We start from the raw sequence: 18,165 nt of genomic DNA on the forward strand, positions 1-18,165 counted from the left end.
GAGTGTGGGGTGGAACTACGGTATGGTGCTTGGGTGCAATACTTTTGTGCTTGGTGCAATCTAAACCATTTTATTATTGTTTTTTATTTTTTGGGAGGATTTTTATAACTTTTTATTATAGCATGCGGGATGGGAATATGGTGCTTGGGTGAAATACTTTTGTGCTTGGTGCTATTATAGTTTTTTATTTTTTAATAAAGAAAATAAGGGTGCAGCAATTGTGGAGAATTTTTTCTACTGTTGCTACAAAAAAATTTAAATAAAACAATAAATGTAAAAAAAATTAAGAAAGGCCAATGCTGATGCAGACGGAAGGCCACCTGCAGCTCGGAAGAAGGAACAGCAATCATGGAGAATTTATTTTTGCTGGCCCAAAAAAAAGGGAGAGAACCACTGCTGACGCAGAAAGAGAAACACCTGTGACGCAGAAAGGGGGACAGCAATTATGCCCTAAAAATTCTGCTGCGCCGCCGAATAAAAAAAAATACAATTAAAAAAAAAGTATACCACTGCTGTGCTGACGCAAAAGGAATAACACCTGCGACACAGAAGGGGGAGTACTAATAATGCAGCAACAAACCTGATACTGCAAAAAAAAAAAAAAAAAAAAGATTAATGAAAAAAATTGGATCAGTGGTGACACACCAAAGCTTCAGTAGCACCAGAACTCTATGTTATTCACACTATACTACACCGTATTATATAAATTGCACTACACTGTGTTATTCATACCACACTACTACTCGAACATTGGGCCCATCCCTACTGGCAATACAATACCATGGGCAGCAATAGAAAGATGTTAAAAAAAAAGAAGGCCTTTTTGGGTCTGGTATGGATTTTAAGGGGAGCCCCATGCCAAAATGTAAAACCAAAAACAGCATGCGGTCCCCCCAAAATCCGTACCAGGCCCTTATCTGAGCATGCAGCCCAGCAGGTGAGGAAAGCGGGGGTGCAAGCGAGCGCCCACCCCCTTCTGAACTATTCCAGGCCACATACCCTCAACATGGGGGGTGGGTGCTTTCGGGCAGGGGGGCTCTTCCCTCACCCCAAAGCACCTTGGCTCTACTTTTTGACATCACTAACCCAGCATGCACCAGTCGGTGATGTCACAAGGGGGGCGGTGCCACTAGGTGACATCGACACGTGGCACGCCCCTTACCTATATAAGAACTGTCAAATGGCAAGCCAGGCAATCGGTGGTTTGCCTACGTTGACAACGGAGCACTTTTTCAGGTCTGACAATGTGGCGGCATCGTGATTGACAATGGATCTACATCGGGGGACATTGTTTTTTTTTTTGTCAAAAAGTGTCTCTGTGTTTTTATTACTTTTTGACACTTTTTTTGGTCTATGGGTAGTACACCATACTCATTCACATGAGGGGGGCTGGGATATGGGGACCCCTTGTTAAAGTGCCTTCCAGATTCTCATAACCCCCCTACCCGCAGACCCCTAGAACCATAGCCCAGGGTTGTGGGGATAAGGCCTTTGTTCCCATCAACATGGGGACAAGGTGTTTCGGGGTGGGGGAGACAAATCCCCCTTCCCCAAAGCATCCACCCCCCAATGTTGAGGGCAGGTGGCCTAGTATGTTTCAGGAGGGGGGGGCTTCGCTCGTCCATCCTTGTTTTCTGGTCTTCTAGGATACATGCTCGGATAAGGGTCTGGTATGGATTTTGGGGGGAGACCCCATGCCGTTTTAAAAAAAATTTGGTGTGGGTTCCCCTAAAAATCTATACCAGACCTGAAAGGCCTTTTTTCCCCTTTTTTATTGCTGGCAATGTTGGTAATGTTGTTTTTTAATTCAGCTCGCCCAACTCTTTCCCCCGGACACAGTGGCTCACTCTTAAGCCCCGTACACACTATCAGATTTTCTGCTGATTTTTTCCTTCAGATTTACCAAAACCATATAATATGGGGACAGAACCTTAGGAGTTTCAATTTGTATGCAATAAGGCAGGCCCTTGCACTACATGGTTTTGGTAAATCTGAAGACAAAAATCAGCAGTAAATCTGATAGTGTTTATGGGGCTTTACTTGCAACCGAATATTATGTGATCACATGATAACAGTGTAAACAATCTGTCATGACTGGCTTTCCATGCATCAACAGCAGTATCCTGCAGCGAGGAAAACATAAGAGGAAAGCATAGTAACTGCAAAGTCCACCTATGACTTTTCTTTCAAATTTTTTGTAAAATGCCTTAAAAACTCCTCTAGAGGGACTAATAGTGTATAGACCCTGTTTAAATCTGTGCTAATAGAGCGTGTGTCTCGGCAGCTGGATGGGGGGGGGGGGGGGTGGGGGTCTCCTCTCCCTCTAAATGGGGAAACTGAGTGGATAGGGATACATGTTATGTTTAAACAGGCATAAATCTGAAAAGCTGATAAAACGGCTGTGTAAATCCCCTTCCCCCTCCCCCGCCACCCACCTCCCCTCTTAGGGGACTCTTGCTAAACCACAGGAGAGGATGTGGCGGATTGTTTTCACCAGGCGTCTCGCCTTGCATTTGTGCTAGTACACATGCAACCCTTTGGCTAAAGGGTTGGTCTGCCAAAGCACCTTGCAAAAACCTACTGTCTAGTTTCCCATTTTCATGGAAGCAACTATTTGGCGATGATTTTGATAAATGCATCCAGACAATTTCCAGTGGAAAAAGTACTCTTTTGCCAGTCAAAAGAAAGTATAAATGTCCTTTATTTAAACTGACTTTCTCTCCTGGGCAAGTGCATCTGCCTCTAGGCAGTGGCAACGGCTTTCACCGTCAGATTCCAGAGGAAAATCGCAGGATCAGGCCCAGGCTCAAAGGAAGACCTGGAGCCACAAGGCTACAAGGCAGAATACTAAGACCTCTTCATAATGAGGTGTCTCCCCTCACCAAGGTGGGGGGAAGACTTCTGCATTTTGCAGATGTCTGGCAGAGGGCAACTTAGGACAGATGAGCTCTCTCCACAGTGACTCTAGGATACAAACTAGAGTTTCAGGAGTTTCCACCATCTCACTTTCTGAGATCAACCGTTCCCAAGGATCCAGGGAAAAGACAATCCCTGTTTCAAGCATTAGACCAATTATTGACTCAAGGGGTAATCATACAGGTCCTCACAGAAGAACAAGGTTTAGGTTTCTATTCAAACCTGTTTATGGTACCAAAATTGAATGGAGATGTCAGGCTGATTCTGGATCTAAAAAATCTAAATTGGTTCCTAAAAACTCATTTCTATTGGAGTTGATCAGGTCAGTGGTCTCCATCCTACAAGTGGAGAACTTCTGGCATCCATCGACATCAGGGACGCATATCTGCATGTCTCTATATTTCCCGCTCACCAAAGATTTCTGCGATTCGAAGTGGAACAACTGCACTTTCAGTTTGCGGCCTTACCCTTCAGGCTAGCCACAGCACCACGGGTAGTCACAAAAATACTGACCCCACCTCTAGCCAGGTTGAGGGCACAGGGCATAACAGTGTTAGTGTACCTAGATGATCTATTGTTAATAGACCAGTCACTGACTCGCTTAAGCCAAAGTTTACGCATTACAACACCAGTTACCTGGAAAGTCTCGGTTGCATCCTCAACCTAGAGAAGTCTTCTGTGAAACCAGTAAGAAGGCTGTATTACTTAGGCCTGATCATAGATACAGCCCAGAAAAGGGTGTTCTTGCCTCCAGCAAAGATCAGCTCCATACAAGAGCTGGTATGGATGGTCAGGTCAAAAGCAAATCCTTCAATTCGCCTTTGCATGAAGTTGTTAGGAAAGATGGTAGCTTCATTCAAAGCAGTCCCCTATGCCCAGTTCCATTCAAGACTTTGCAAAACAGAATATTCTCTGCTTGGAACAAGACGATCCATGCTTTGGACTTGCCAATACGGCTGTCCCCAAGAGTTTCTCAAAGCCTCAGTTGGTGGTTATGAAGCCAGAATTTGCTGAAGGGGAAATCCTTCAGACCAATAATCTGGAAAGTAGTAATGACAGATGCCAGCCTCTCAGGCTGGGGAGCGGTACTAGAGGAGACGACTGTTCAGGGACAGTGGTCACAACTCAAAAGAGCCCTGCCCATCAACATCCTAGAGATTCGGGCAGTGTAGCTGGCTCTAAAAACCTGGTCCTCCAGGTTAAAGAATTGTCCAGTCTGGATTCAATCCGACAATGCCACGGCTGTGGCCTATATCAATCACCAAGGGGGCACCAAGTGTCTCTCAGCTCAGAGAGACGTGAACCCTATCCTAACTTTGGCAGAAAGGAATGTCCCATCAATATCTGCATTTTTCAATGCAGGAGTAGAAATTTGGCAGGCGGACTATCTAAGTCGCCAGAAGTTATTCCCAGGGGAATGGTCTCTTCACTTCAACATGTTTCGGGCTGTTTGCCAAAGATGGGGGTCTCCGGACATAGATCTTCTAGCGTCCAGATTCAACATGAAGTTAGTCAACTTTGTGTCCAGAACAAGGGAAGCTGATATTTTTGGTTGCTATATCCTCAGCAAGGAGGGTTTCAGAATCGGCTGCTCTTTCTTGCAAAGAGCCATATTTGATTATTCATGAGGGCAGAGTGGTATTACGCCCTCGTCCAGGCTTTTTTCCAAAAATGGTTTCAGGCTTTCATCTGAATGAAGATATTTTCCTGCCATTGTTTTTCCCAAAACCATGTTCCTGGGAAGAAAAATCACTACATTGTCTTGATGTAGTGGGAGAAGTGAAAATCTATTTAAAGAAAACTGCTCAGATTCGTAAGACTGATGTCTTATTTATTCTGCCAGAAGGTCCTAAAAAAGGACAGGCAGTGTCGAAATCCACTGTTGCTAAGTGGATTCGGCAAGTTATAATTCAAACTTATGATTTAAGGGTTACGATTTCCCCTATTCAAGTTAAGGTGCACTCTACCAGAGCGGTTAGTGCTTCTTGGGCAGTGCGTCACCAGGCCTCCTTTGCTCAGATCTGCAAGGCCACAACTTGGTCTTCAGTCCATACATTCACAAAATGTTATCAAGTGGATGTAAGAAGGAATGAGGATATCCCCTTTGGGTGCAGTGTGCTGCAGGCAGCAGTATGAGTCCTCAAGGTCTGGGGGTGCCCTACAGGTTGTGTCTCCCTCCCCTCAAGTAGCATTGCTATGGGATGTCCCACTAAGTAAATACCTAAGGCTCTGTGTCCTATGATGTACGATAAAGAAAATAGGATTTTTATAACAGCTTACCTGTAAATCCTTTTCTTGGAGTACATCATAGGACACAGAGGTCCCACCCCTCTTCTTTTATGGGGTTTAAGTATATTGCTTATATTGCTTGGCTACAAAAACTGAGGTACTCCTGGAAGGAGGAGGAGTTATGTAGGGGAGTCAACTTCCTGTATTGGGTGTGCCAGTGTCAACACCTGAAGGTAGCTATAACCCACTAAGTAGTTACTTAAAGCTCTGTGTCCTATGATGTACTCCAAGAAAAGGATTTTACAGGTAAGCTGTTATAAAAATCCAATTTTTTTTTTAAAAAAATCAAATTTTTTCCTCAGTTTAGGCTGATATGTATTCTTCTACAATTTTTTGGTAAAAAAATCGCAATAACCGTGTATTGATTGGTTTACACAAAAGTTATAGCATTTACAAACTAGGGGATAGATTTATGGCATTTTTATTTTTTATTTTTTTTACTAGTAATGGCACCGATCTGCAATTTTGATTTGGACTGCGATATTGTGGCGGACAAATTGCACACTTTTAACACATTTTTGGTACCATTGACAATTATACAGCAATCAGTGCTATAAAAATGCAATGATTACTGTATAAATGTCACTTGTAGGGAAGGGGTTAACACTAGGAGGTGATCAAGGGGTTAACTGTGTTTTAACTGTAGGGGGGGTGGGACTGTGTAGGAGGAGAGAAAGATCGGTGTTCATACTTAGTATGAACACACAATCTGTCTCTATTCCCCTGAAAGAACCAGGGTGTGTGTGTTTACACACACATATACCGGTTCTCACTTTGTCACGAGCGAACAAGGGTGCCCGCCGGGCACTCGCATTGGCTCCGGGCACAGACTGCGGGGGGCGTGCGTGCCCCAAGTGGCCAAAAGGAAAAGGAAACGGCAGAGCTGTTAGACACATTGTTTTTGTTTTTTTTAATAAAGGACTCGTCAAACTGTCTCTTTATTTTTGACACTTTTTTTGGTGAATGAGTAGGGGTCCATTGTACCCCATACTCATTCACATGGGGATGGGCAGGATCTGGAGGCTTAAAGTGGTTGTAAACCCTTACAAACCACTTTGACCTACAGGTAAGCCTAGAATAAGGCTTATCTGTAGGTCCAAGAAATATCTCCTAAACCTATACGGTTTAGGAGATATTTACAAAAAGACAGCCACCGTAGACAGCGGCGCGCAGGTGCACAGGGCAGGTGCAGATTGCGGCGATATGCCACGAGTGTCGGCTCCCATGCGCATGCGTGGGAGTGATGTCATCGCTGCTCTGGCGAATCACAGCACCCGAGCAGCGAGACCCGGAAGTCACTCTGGGATCCATGGCAGCGGCGGACATGAAGACGGAGGACCGCTTCGGGGCTTCGTTCTCAGGTAAGTTATTCATAATGAGCTAGTATGCTATGCATACTAGCTCATTATGCCTTTGCCTTGCAGGTTCCTTTTTTTATTTTATTTTTTCAACTGCCTTTATTTCTGCTTTAAAAATTCCGATAAGCCCCCCTCCTGCAGACCCCCGCAACCACCGGCAGCACCATGACAACCACAGAACAGGCAGAGGCTGAGATGCAGTTTCCTTGGCTGTAAGAGATAGGAAGGTTTAGTTCCATGTTATACGGACATTACATAGAGATTGAAGATCAGCCTTTTTGATCTACAGATGAATGGAACAGAATTACAAAAGCAACAATGTTCCGTTGTATTTATCCCACAAGTATATATATTTATATATATTTTTTTTAATACCAGCAGCTATGCCAGCTGCTGTACTTTCACAGCAATGCCCAACTGTCAACATGACAGCTCCTGGCAAATGAAAGGGGGGGGGGGTGCAGCAGTGATACAGAAGAACAGGGCACACTACACATGTCATTTGCACTTCCATGAAGTCTTTTTGGCCCTGCCTAGCACCCCTATTGTCCACATCTGGTTACTCAAACATACAAATGTTGTTTTCTGCAATGTTTCCATTTGCTTTCTGCTGATAAGTATATGCACAGTATATTCTGTATACCCCCGCTGATCACTGTCACAGTTGCCAGTGTGCTTTTGTCAGATCTTAAATGACTGTTGTCGTAGGTGACTACATGTGTCCTACAACGGCAACTGTATATCTAAATAGAGGTTAAGATGGCACCATCCTTAGTAGACAGCAGGATAGGAGGGTTTTGTTTTGCTTTAAGGGCATAAAAAATTACCAACATATGCTTACAAGGTAATAGTTGCCAGTAAAGCTGTGATAACCATATAGCACATAGAAAAGGGGGTGAGGGGCTCCTTGGATGGCAGAAGGCTTAATAGTCAGTGCCTGTACACATGTTAAATAGACTTACTCCCAAGCCCACCCCATAACCCAATTAGGAAATAACCTAACCATCTCTAACATACAAGATCTACACAGCCCCCAGCAGCCAAGGCTCATATATAGTATAGTGCCAAAACAACCCTTGATTTATAGGCTTTTCAATAAGAATGCAATCATCCTTGGTATGCCAAAGACATATTATAAATGTGTACATACATACCCATGCAATGCACCTACACAAAATGCACACACGTCATACTTACACCCACTCCTACTACATTTCAGTGACTGGCGTGACCATCGATCCCCTGATTTAATACTGTAAAATAAGATATAATCATCAGAAACAAGCAATGTGTTGAAAGACCAATGAAGCAGACATGTTGAGGAAATCCCTAGGATTGCATAAGTAACAGCTTGCAGTATCCCCAGGGTTACTCAAACCCCCCTCTGCACACCCATTGCAGTCCCTCTCTATAAATACATTCTGCTCTGGACAATTGATTAATTGCATCATTTACACATCATAATTCTCAACAAGGCAGAAAGCCTTTAAAATATAGCGTCTTAAATAATCTGCACTGTGCATCTGTTTTATCCTTTTATTTATTTCAGAGAAGTGACAGCACTGGTAAGGTAATATTAGGTGACTGTGTTTGTGATGACCTTATTTTAGCTTACCATGTGCATATTTTTTTGCATACCAATGCTTGGAAAATTATACAGTGGTTTTTCTGCCTTGGGACTATTGTATGTGCCACAGGATGAGGAAATAGGATTTGTCTAGGTGCATAGTGTATTTACTGTTCTAATGTATCCTGCAAGATTTGTCAAAATATAACCACAGCAGTGGATCATGTTGGAGTTAATATGAGGCCCTGGGTCCCATATCTCCATTAGGAGGCTAAGATGGCACCATCCTTAGTAGACAGCAGCACCATCCTTACTGCCAAGGGATCATTAGGAGATATGGGACCCTTGGCAATAAAGGTTCAGTCCATCCTAAATGAATATTTAAATTATGCATGGTGGTTTTACTTACCCCATCGCTTCTTACATCTCTTTTGGATTCAATGTGACCTTCCTTCAAGTATTCTTGAGTTTCTTTTAATTCATCTCTATTCTCGGTAGAGTAAAATAAATGACTTACAGTATGAGTTATAGCTAAGCTGAAATGCATAGAGTAAATAAATGACCACAGAAGGTTGGCCGATGTCTAAACTCAGGTCAGGAGAGCTTTTTTAAAATGATTGACCAAGGAAACTAGTGGGTACTTCAGCCCACAGTTGTCCAACCATAGCTGAAATATAAGTTTCAAGTAGATTGACAATTTAAAGATCAGTAATTTTATTGCAAAAAAAAAAAAGGAGTAGATCAGGATTAAAGTGCTAAAATAAACTTGATATGACTCCAGATTATCTGAAAGAATGAGACACCAACTCCTTGACAAAAAAGCATGATTACTTTAATTTGGTAGGCAGATTCCCCTATTCTGTCTCCCAATTATGGGCACTTACAGAATTTCAGCTTCCTATGATGCAGAGTTACGTGGCAGTATGCCATGCAAAAGTGATTCTCTGTTGGAAAACAACACCCTAAGGATGATATGAGTGACTTATGATGACAGCCAAAGTTGAGCTTCCTAAATGTGCTTCTACCAGTCAACATTTTCTAAAACTAAAATGCAAACTTTGGTTTATTTATCCTTTAATAATAATAAATAATATCACAGTAATAACTAATGTTGTCACAATATTTCAAGTTGGAAACATTGCCTTTACAACATTGTGAAATGATTGTTTATACTCACCTAGGGCCTCTTGGCTTACAGCATAGTGAAGTATCAGCCCTCCCAGTATGGCAACTACAAGTTCCCTTTCTGGTCAGAAGCATTAGGAATTCTCATGGGTCTTCTCTCTTGCATGATGGTGCCCATTGGGATGCTGGTTGCTATATTAAAAGAAGAAGGGACACTCTGGGAGGTAAGTCATACATGCTGAAATGCATAATAATTTCAACTATTATTTGTTTATTCTTATTTATTTTTTTTATAAATATTTTGCGCAAACCTCATTGAATCCAAGCCAAGTTAGAAAACAAAAAAAAAGTGTATGATATATTCCCATATGTTTTATTTCTGAATTGGGGTGAGAAAATATTTTAATTAAAATAATTTATGGTCTTTGGAATGTTTTCAGAAATACACTCAAATTGGATTCAATTTAACAAAAATCGTAATAATAATAGAAAAAAAAACTTTTAATGTCTAATGTATGTATTTACTGTAAATGTATATGTACATGGGGCAGCCATATTTGCTAATATTCAGGCTGCTGCAACATCGGCTTATTAGTGCTCCACAGCCAACTTTTTTATTTCTCTCTGTCTACTAAAACAAGAGACCGTCTGTGTTAGCTGATCATGTTATTTTGAGCAGTTGAGGAATAGTTTAAATATCCAAACACAGTTATGAAATTAGACTTGCTTCTCATTTTAAACCCTTAGAAAACCAGACCCAAAGAGTATGCAGATGTCAGGTTACAGTTTTGCTGGTCCCATGCTTGTTCTAAGTATGTGAATCATTCAGGAGTCCACCATGGATCACAAAGACAGCCCCAAAGACACATTCAAAACAGTCAATGGCACATCTCTATCTGACCAGCAGTACCTAACGGAATAACAAAATTGTTTAACTGTGGAGCTGGATTCAAATCCCACTTCAGACAGTGGCTATATGTTTTCCCTATGCTTGTGTGAGTCTGTACCAGATACTGCAGTCTCAATCCTAAAATATACTGTTGGTTTAACTGGCTTCTTTCCAAGTGCCCTCTAATTTATGTGTACCTCACCCCCTAACGATCCACAGAGCATTTTCTTCCTTCTTCCTAAGGCTCAGAAAACAGTTTAGGAATTCTTTTTAGTGTTTTTTATTGGAACATGAACTTGGATAGGGATAGGGAGCATGGGATAACCCAATTAACTGCTACAGAACAAACTTGAGGACTTCTCAACTTTTGGATGCCCTCTAAACACTGCTGGTTGCACTTCTGGTTGCAATACTGAACAAGTTGCTGGTCAATATCCACAGGCTCTTCCTAGCGTCACAAAACTTCAAGACCATTGAACTTCTTCCCACCAAGTTCCACCTGGCTCACCCAGTGAGCTTCCTCCTGGCAGAAAACAAACACTTCTGCGCACAAGTGGATAACCAGACAGTCTATATATCGTGATGATAAATGTCACAGGCCTTGCTGCCCTCAAGGATAGGGACATCCTAATAGTCAAAAGGAAAATTAAATCAAGGGTGCACCAGCCTTGTGCATTATCCTTTGGATATATTTTATTAAAGTAGATAAAAGGAAAACTACTCACAAACATCTATAGGAATCTTGCAATGTAAATAGTCTTTGGATGAAAACAATAGGTGTAGGACAAATAATGAACCCCAGAGGTCACGGAGGAGATAACAGGGGCCACTGCAGGCTGAGGCGTTTTGAAGAATAACCTTCTTCCTCAGAGCCCTGCAGAGCTTCCTCCTGACCCAGCTTGATCCCTGGACAATGGATCTGGGAATAGGCCTCCCAGATATGCCTAGTTGAGACCTCAGTGTCTTCACAAGGGTTTCTCAAGCACTCCTGGCACAGGGACATAGCCCCGGTACTGGGGTCTCTTCCTGCAGGACTGGACCCACGAACACTGCACCTCGTTCCTCAGGTCTCCTAATATTTATGGGCTCTTTCTCCACCTTCTGGGCACACCTCCTCAGGGATTGGCTGGAGTCCCATAAATATTCAAGCGGTCTTTTCTGCTTCCGCTTCAACTAAAATTGCCCAGCAGCCTACTCTATTCTAGGAGGGTGCTACATATGTATAACAGTAGTAGAGGTGAGCTCCTTCAAGGCACTGAAGTAGGTGTACCTAAGTACTGTACAATGTATCAGTACAAAATAAATGCTAAAGCACTTATACTACATACTTAGTTGATGGTAGATCTTACAAAGTTTGTACAATCAGACTGTATAGTGTATGGTGGGCCTCAGACAATACAATAACTTAAGTCTACACTTACAATTAGTGACTAGGGACATACAGCAGATTCCTACAGCAAGAATCAATGGATTCTTGCAACTGGGATTACATGTGTATGAGAACAAATGTGACCGGGAAGCCTGTTCAAAGTATGGGCAGGCTGACAGAAGCCACGGCTGTTGGCATATTAACAAACATCCAGTGGTTACCTGAAGCTAGGAATGGATGAGCAACCCTGAGTGCAGAAGGATTGCGTCCAAGGTTGGACATACCTACTGTACATCAGCCTCCCTATGCCCACATTTATGTTCAAACCCAGAAACACAGAATGCCAAGTCAATACACTGTATAATTGGGTGACTATGTGGCAGATGAGGTTTAATGTTGATAAATGTAAAGTTATGCACTTGGGGGCTAAGAATATGCATGCATCATACATGCTAGGGGGAGTACAACTGGGGGGATCCATAGTGGAGAAGGATCTGGGGGTTTTGGTAGATCATAAGCTCAATAATAGCATGCAATGCCAAGCTGCGGTTTCCAAAGCGAGCAAAGTCCTGTCTTGTATTAAGAGAGGTATGGACTCCAGAGAGAGAGATATCATTTTGCCCCTGTTCAAATCATTAGTAAGACCTCACCTGGAATATGCAGTTCAGTTTTGGGCACCAGTTCTCAAAAAGGATATCGGGGAACTGGAGAAAGTGCAGAGAAGGGCAACCAAACTGATAAGAGGCATGAAGGAACTCAGCTATGAGGAAAGATTAGAGGAACTGAATTTATTCACTCTTGAGAAGAGGAGAATAAGGGGGGATATGATCAACATGTTCAAATATATTAGGGGTCCATATAGTGAACTTGGTGTTGAGTTGTTCTCTGTACGGTCAACCCAGAGGACAAGGGGGCCCTCTTTACGTCTAGAGGAAAAGAGATTTCATCTTCAAGTACGGAAAGGTTTCTTCACAGTTAGAGCTGTGAAAATGTGGAATAGACTCCAGCCAGAGGTGGTTCTGGCCAGCTCAGTAGATTGCTTTAAGAAAGGCCTGGATACTTTCCTGAATGTACATAATATAACTGGGTACTAACATAGGTAAAGTTGATCCAGGGAAAATCGGATTGCCTCTTGGGGGATCAGGAAGGAATTGTTTTCCTCTGCTGTAGCAAATTGGAGCATGCTCTGTTGGGGTTTTTTTTCGCCTTCCTCTGGATCAATTGTGGGCATAAAATTGGGTATTTGGATTGTACGATTATTTTTTATTTTATTTATTTGTTTTTAAGGTTGAACTGGATGGACTTATGTCTTTTTTCAACCTGACTAACTATGTAACTATGTAACTATGTAAGGCAAAGACTTGGTGCCTGTGTTTTATGCATATGGCTTTTTCTGGTTTAATAGCAGAGTCACTTTAAATTGATATTTTCCAATTGAAAGCTCAATGTTCACCCTGTATCAGCTTTGTAGTATCCAGTGTTTGTGTGCCATAGCAGAAAGATTAGTCAGTGAATCAACTTGTTCGACATTGACCTAATAAGGCCATGTGGCCATATTAGGTCAATGATGTCACACCCATCCCTATCCCTTAGTGTATGTGCATACGTGGGGCAGGGAATGCCCCAGTCACAGCTGATTAGATCAGCAGTGACAGCATCCTTATGGGTTTGGAGAAAACCCAAGCTTATCCTTAATCACCAGCATTGAGATTCAACAAATGGTAAAAAAAAGGATGGGTCTTAGCACACTAAAATGCAGCTAGGGTTTAAATCTGCTTTAATTCTTTGAGTGGTTTGTTGACAGACAGCGGGAAAAACCTTTAGCAATGATCAGAGTTGACTAATAAATATCATAGTCTTATTATGGTTATACTTACTACTATTACTTCAGTCAAACATAGATTACTATTACTTCAGTCAAACATAGATGATATAGGCTACAGACCCTGTTTTACCTGTAAAAAAAGCCTTTGAGAATTTAGACATGATGGACTTTAAGGTTCCTTTATTAAGTGAATAGACACTGTTCAGTTAACAAGATCAATGTTGACTTTGCAAGATATTGAATGTTCACTGAGCTTACTAAGCAGATGAAATTCTGCTCATTACACTCAACCCATATATATATACATACACACTCACAGTATGTCACAAAAGTGAGTACACCCTTCACATTTTTTTAAATATTTTATTCTAGCTTTTCATGTGACAACATTGAAGAAGTTATACTTTGCTACAATGTAAAGTAGTGAGTGTACAGCTTGTATAACAGTGTAAATTTGCTTTCCCCTCAAAATAACTCAATACACAGCCATTAATGTCTAAACCGCTGGCAACAAAAGTGAGTACACCCTTAAGTGAAAATGTCCAAATTGGGCCCAATTAGCCATTTTTCCTTCCTGGTGTCATGTGACTCCTTAGTGTTAAAAGGTCTCAAGGTCTCAAGTGTGAATGGGGAGTAGGTGTGTTAAATTTGGTGTTATCGCTCTCACTCTCTCATACTGGTCACTGGAAGTTTAACATGGCACCTCATGGCAAAGAACTCTCTGAAGATCTGGAAAAATAATTGCTGCTCTACATAAAGATGTCCTAGGCTATAAAAAGATTGGCAAAACCCTGAAACTGAGCTGCAGCAATGGTTACCAAGACCAGCGGGTAGCAAAATGTGATGGGTAGCCAAATGTGGCGTGACAGCAGCAACCAGGTGAGGAGTACAAAGACAAGTGTGTCTTGCCTAGAGTCAAGCATGGTGATGGGAGTGTCATGGTCTGGGGTTGCATGAGTGCTGCCGGTGGGGAGCTACAGTTCATTGAGTGAACCATGAATGCCTACTGTGACAAACTGAAGCAGAGCATGATCCCCTCCCTTCAGAGACTGGGCCGTAGGGCACTATTCCAAAAACCCAAACACACCTCCAAGACAACCACTGCCTTGCTAAAGAAGTTAAAAGGTAAAGGGGATGCATTTGCCAGACATGTCTCCAGACCTAAACCCTATTGAGCACGTGTGGGGCATCCTCAGATGGTGGAGGAGCGCAAGGTCTCTATCATCCACTAGCTCCGTGATGTCGTCATGGAGGAGAGGAAGAGGCCTCCAGTGGCAACCTGTGAAGCTCTGGTGAACTCTATGCCCAAGAGGGTTAAGGCAGTGCTGGAAAATAATGGCGGCCACACAAAATATTGACACTTTGGTCCCAATTTGGACATTTTTACTTAGGGGTGTACTCACTTTTGTTACTAGCGGTTTAGACATTAATGGTTGTGTATTGAGTTATTTTGAGGGGGCAGAAAATGTACACTGTAGTATAAACTCTACACTCACTACTTTACATTGTAGCAAAGTGTCATTTCTTCAATGTTGTCACAAGGTCCCAGGCCTCCTTCAGTCCAATGAGAACCTCCAGGGCCAGAGATAGCTGACATCCTTCTGTATATGGTGGGTTGTGAAGCACGGTGGGTGCAAGGTAGTTAAAGTTATTGAGCGCCAGGCACTTCTTGAATGCAAAAGAGTTTATTTCTCTTAACAAACTTTTGGGGGAGAGAGGGTGGACACCCTTAGGTAGTTGCAAGTTCAATTGGCAGATTCTGAGACTTCAATATGGGGACAACCATGCAGGGAAAGGCATCCAACAAGACACCACATGTGCGGGAATGCTGTCTCCTATGTCAACAGTCTTTAAGCGTTCCTAACAGAAAGCGTAACAGTTCCCTTCACTTCCACTACAATCACTTGTAGTTCTTCAGGCAACTGAGCTCCCGGTCTCTCACTAGACCCACTGATTCACTGCCACTAAATCCCTTGAGCTCCTCCAAACTTCACGGTGGTATCTTCCTCAAGCGACACCTGCCTCTCCGCTGGGTCCCTAGCTTGGCACTCAAGATACCTCTCAAGCTTCACCCTACTGGCCTGCTCAGTTATTAGCTTGACACACAAGGCTGCTCTGCAAGCATCACCTCTGCTGGCTGGGTCCCTGGCTTGATACCCACTGAAGTTTCCTGATTCTTCACCGTCACCATTGGTGAGAATATCTAGTATATCTTCTCATATCTAGTACCACCAAGTACCCAGCCACCTAGTGGTAGAAGAGGAAAGTGCAACAATGCCAAACTTAGGGAGGAATCAATAGATAACTAACAATAAACCAGGATAACTATTCCTGGCAAGTACATTTGTGAGGAGCAACCATGCCTAAACTCCAGGGTGCTGCATATATACAGGGCTCAAAATGTTAAGTCTTGAGCTACTAGCCAGGCCTCAAGAGTTACTCGCCATCAGTTGCCCCACCCAACCTCTACCTTGCCCAGGTCCTAATTTCGCCCCTAAACACGCCCTCATAAATTATCTCATGAAATGACACTTAAATGTTTTATACAGTTCCATAAATACATTAAATATTAACAACAACTAACCAATGCCTGTCAGTGTAGCCTCACATGTGCCCATCAACACAGCCTCACCTGTGCCCATCAATGAAGGCTCACCTGTGCCTATCAATGCAGCCTCACCTGTGCCCACCATTGCAGCCTCACTGTGTCCACAATTGCAGTCACACTGCGCCCACCATTGCAGTCACACTGTGCCCACCATTGCAGCCATACTGTGCCCACTATTGCAGCCACACTGTGCCCATCATTGCAGCCTCACTGTGCCCACTATTGCAGCACAGTGGTGGCCACCATTATAGCACAGAGGTGCCCACCATTGCAGCCTCACTGTGCCCACCATTGCAGCCTCAATGTGCCCACCATTGCACCCACACTGTGCCCACCATTGCAGCCTCGCCTGGGCAGAGGAAGAGAAAGGGGGGCCGGATCATGACTGGAGGAAGAGAAGAGCTGCGGGATCACAAAGCAGGATAGCATACCAGAGCAGCTTACATTACAATTGCCTCCTCTCTGCTCACCGTCACACACAACCCCGCCTCCTTCTAACCCTGCGCCTGTGATTGACAGAAAGCATCCTAGCATTGGACCTGTGTTCTGTCTATCACTGGCGCTGGGTTAGGAGGAGGTGGGGCTGTGTATGACAGCAAGCAGAGCAGAGGCAATTGTAATGTAAGCTTTTGCAGCATGCTATCCATGCTCTGTGATCCCGTGGCTCACCTCTTCCTCCATAGTCTCTTCCCTCGGGGGGGGGGGGGGGCGATCGCTGGGAAAATGGCTCCCGTTCAACCCCGCCCACCGGTGGTGCTCGCCCCACCACTTCCAGGCAGCCCAGCTTTTCGCCAGCACTCAATTTCCACTCGTAAAATGCGAGTGCAAAATTTGAGGGCTGCATATATATCAATTTGGTAGAAAGTTGTTCAAATAAAGGGTATTGTTTTGATTGGACAAAGCTGATTAAAGCTGATTAAAGATAAAAGGTACAGAGCCAATGAGAGTTGCTCTGGACCATGTGATAGATGTGACCAATCACAGTACCACAAAATGTAAACAGAGGCCTCAGCTAGCAGTAGTATATCACTTACTGGCCAGTGACCAGGAAGTACTGTTTGCTGTCACATACAATTGGTGTGTAAGAGGAAAGAAAGCCTCCTGACCACCAGCCACCACCATTGCAATACAGTAACAGCAACAATAAAATACAAATCATAAATGACAAAAACCTTTAAAACTAAAAATCAAAAATGAACATATAAAAATATAAAATCAATATTAATTCATGTATATAAAACACTTTAAATATAACAAATATATATTTTATATAAACAATTATATTTATATAAAAAAAAAAAAAACTACCAAAATCTTCTCCATCCTAAAAGGCACTAATAAAGCAGTTTATGTCGCGTTCAATAATCAAACCCTCGGATGCCAGTGTGCATGAACTTTACATTTATTTGAGTTTCCTCTTGAAACGGATGGAGGGATGATCTGGTGAATTATGCCAGTCATGAGAATGGTTGACATATATTTCCGGTGAGTTTTTTCCTGAAGGGAGAGGGATCTCACGAGCACATACGGTGTTTAGTGGACAGTTTAGGAAGAAACACATCACTTTTTCTTGGCACTATTATGGGCATTTTGAGGACTTTTCTATTATGATGTTTATGGACATTGGTGATAAATTGTGACATTTTGGAACACAGTGCTACTATGAAGTTGAGGGGTACCTTTGCGTTGCACACCTTTATTTCCTATGTTAATCATTTTTATTCATTAATAAGATGACAGCAGTGAATATTGGTGGTTTTATGTATTTATGTACATTTAAATTTTTGTTTAATACATATAAATATTTTTCCACAAATTATCAAACTGTGTAGCACCACTGTCTTTTGGAGATTTTCAATTATAAAATACAGCCCTCTAATGCCATTCACCCATCTACAGTATATTCCAGCACCATCCTGTTTCTAATTTGATCTGTATATTAACATTTCACCTTCTTTTTTCTTAAACATCTGTACATTAACCCCTTATCTGCATCCTCCATGACCTGTATATACAGTATAATGTACCTAGTTCGACATTATCAAGTGCCATTATTAACTCCCTCTGTCCCAGCATGTGTACTCATTTCCAAAAATTGTGGGAAAAAAAATCTTCTTGGGGTATCTACTTTCCAAAATGGGATCATTTTAGGGGTTTTCCTACTGTCCGGGCATTTTTATTTTTTATGTTTTAAAATGAAAATTGAGGGAAACATTTTT

At 42.5% G+C, this 18,165-nt stretch overlaps 1 protein-coding gene across 1 annotated transcript in view; it reads left to right on the forward strand.

Annotated features, from left to right (window-relative positions):
• SLC6A7 (solute carrier family 6 member 7) overlaps positions 1-18,165 on the forward strand; it is a 212,935-nt gene that overhangs the window by 158,383 nt on the left and 36,387 nt on the right. Inside the window, exon 13 of the mRNA XM_077468287.1 lies at positions 9,312-9,479. Within this exon, the coding sequence (XP_077324413.1) occupies positions 9,312-9,479 (168 nt within the window). The remainder of the gene's footprint in view (positions 1-9,311; positions 9,480-18,165) is intronic.

Source organism: Lithobates pipiens, unplaced genomic scaffold (genome assembly GCF_037356315.1).
Source record: "Lithobates pipiens isolate NorthernLeopardFrog02 unplaced genomic scaffold, aLitPip1_a1.2 Scaffold_8, whole genome shotgun sequence".
NCBI lineage: Eukaryota > Metazoa > Chordata > Amphibia > Anura > Ranidae > Lithobates > Lithobates pipiens.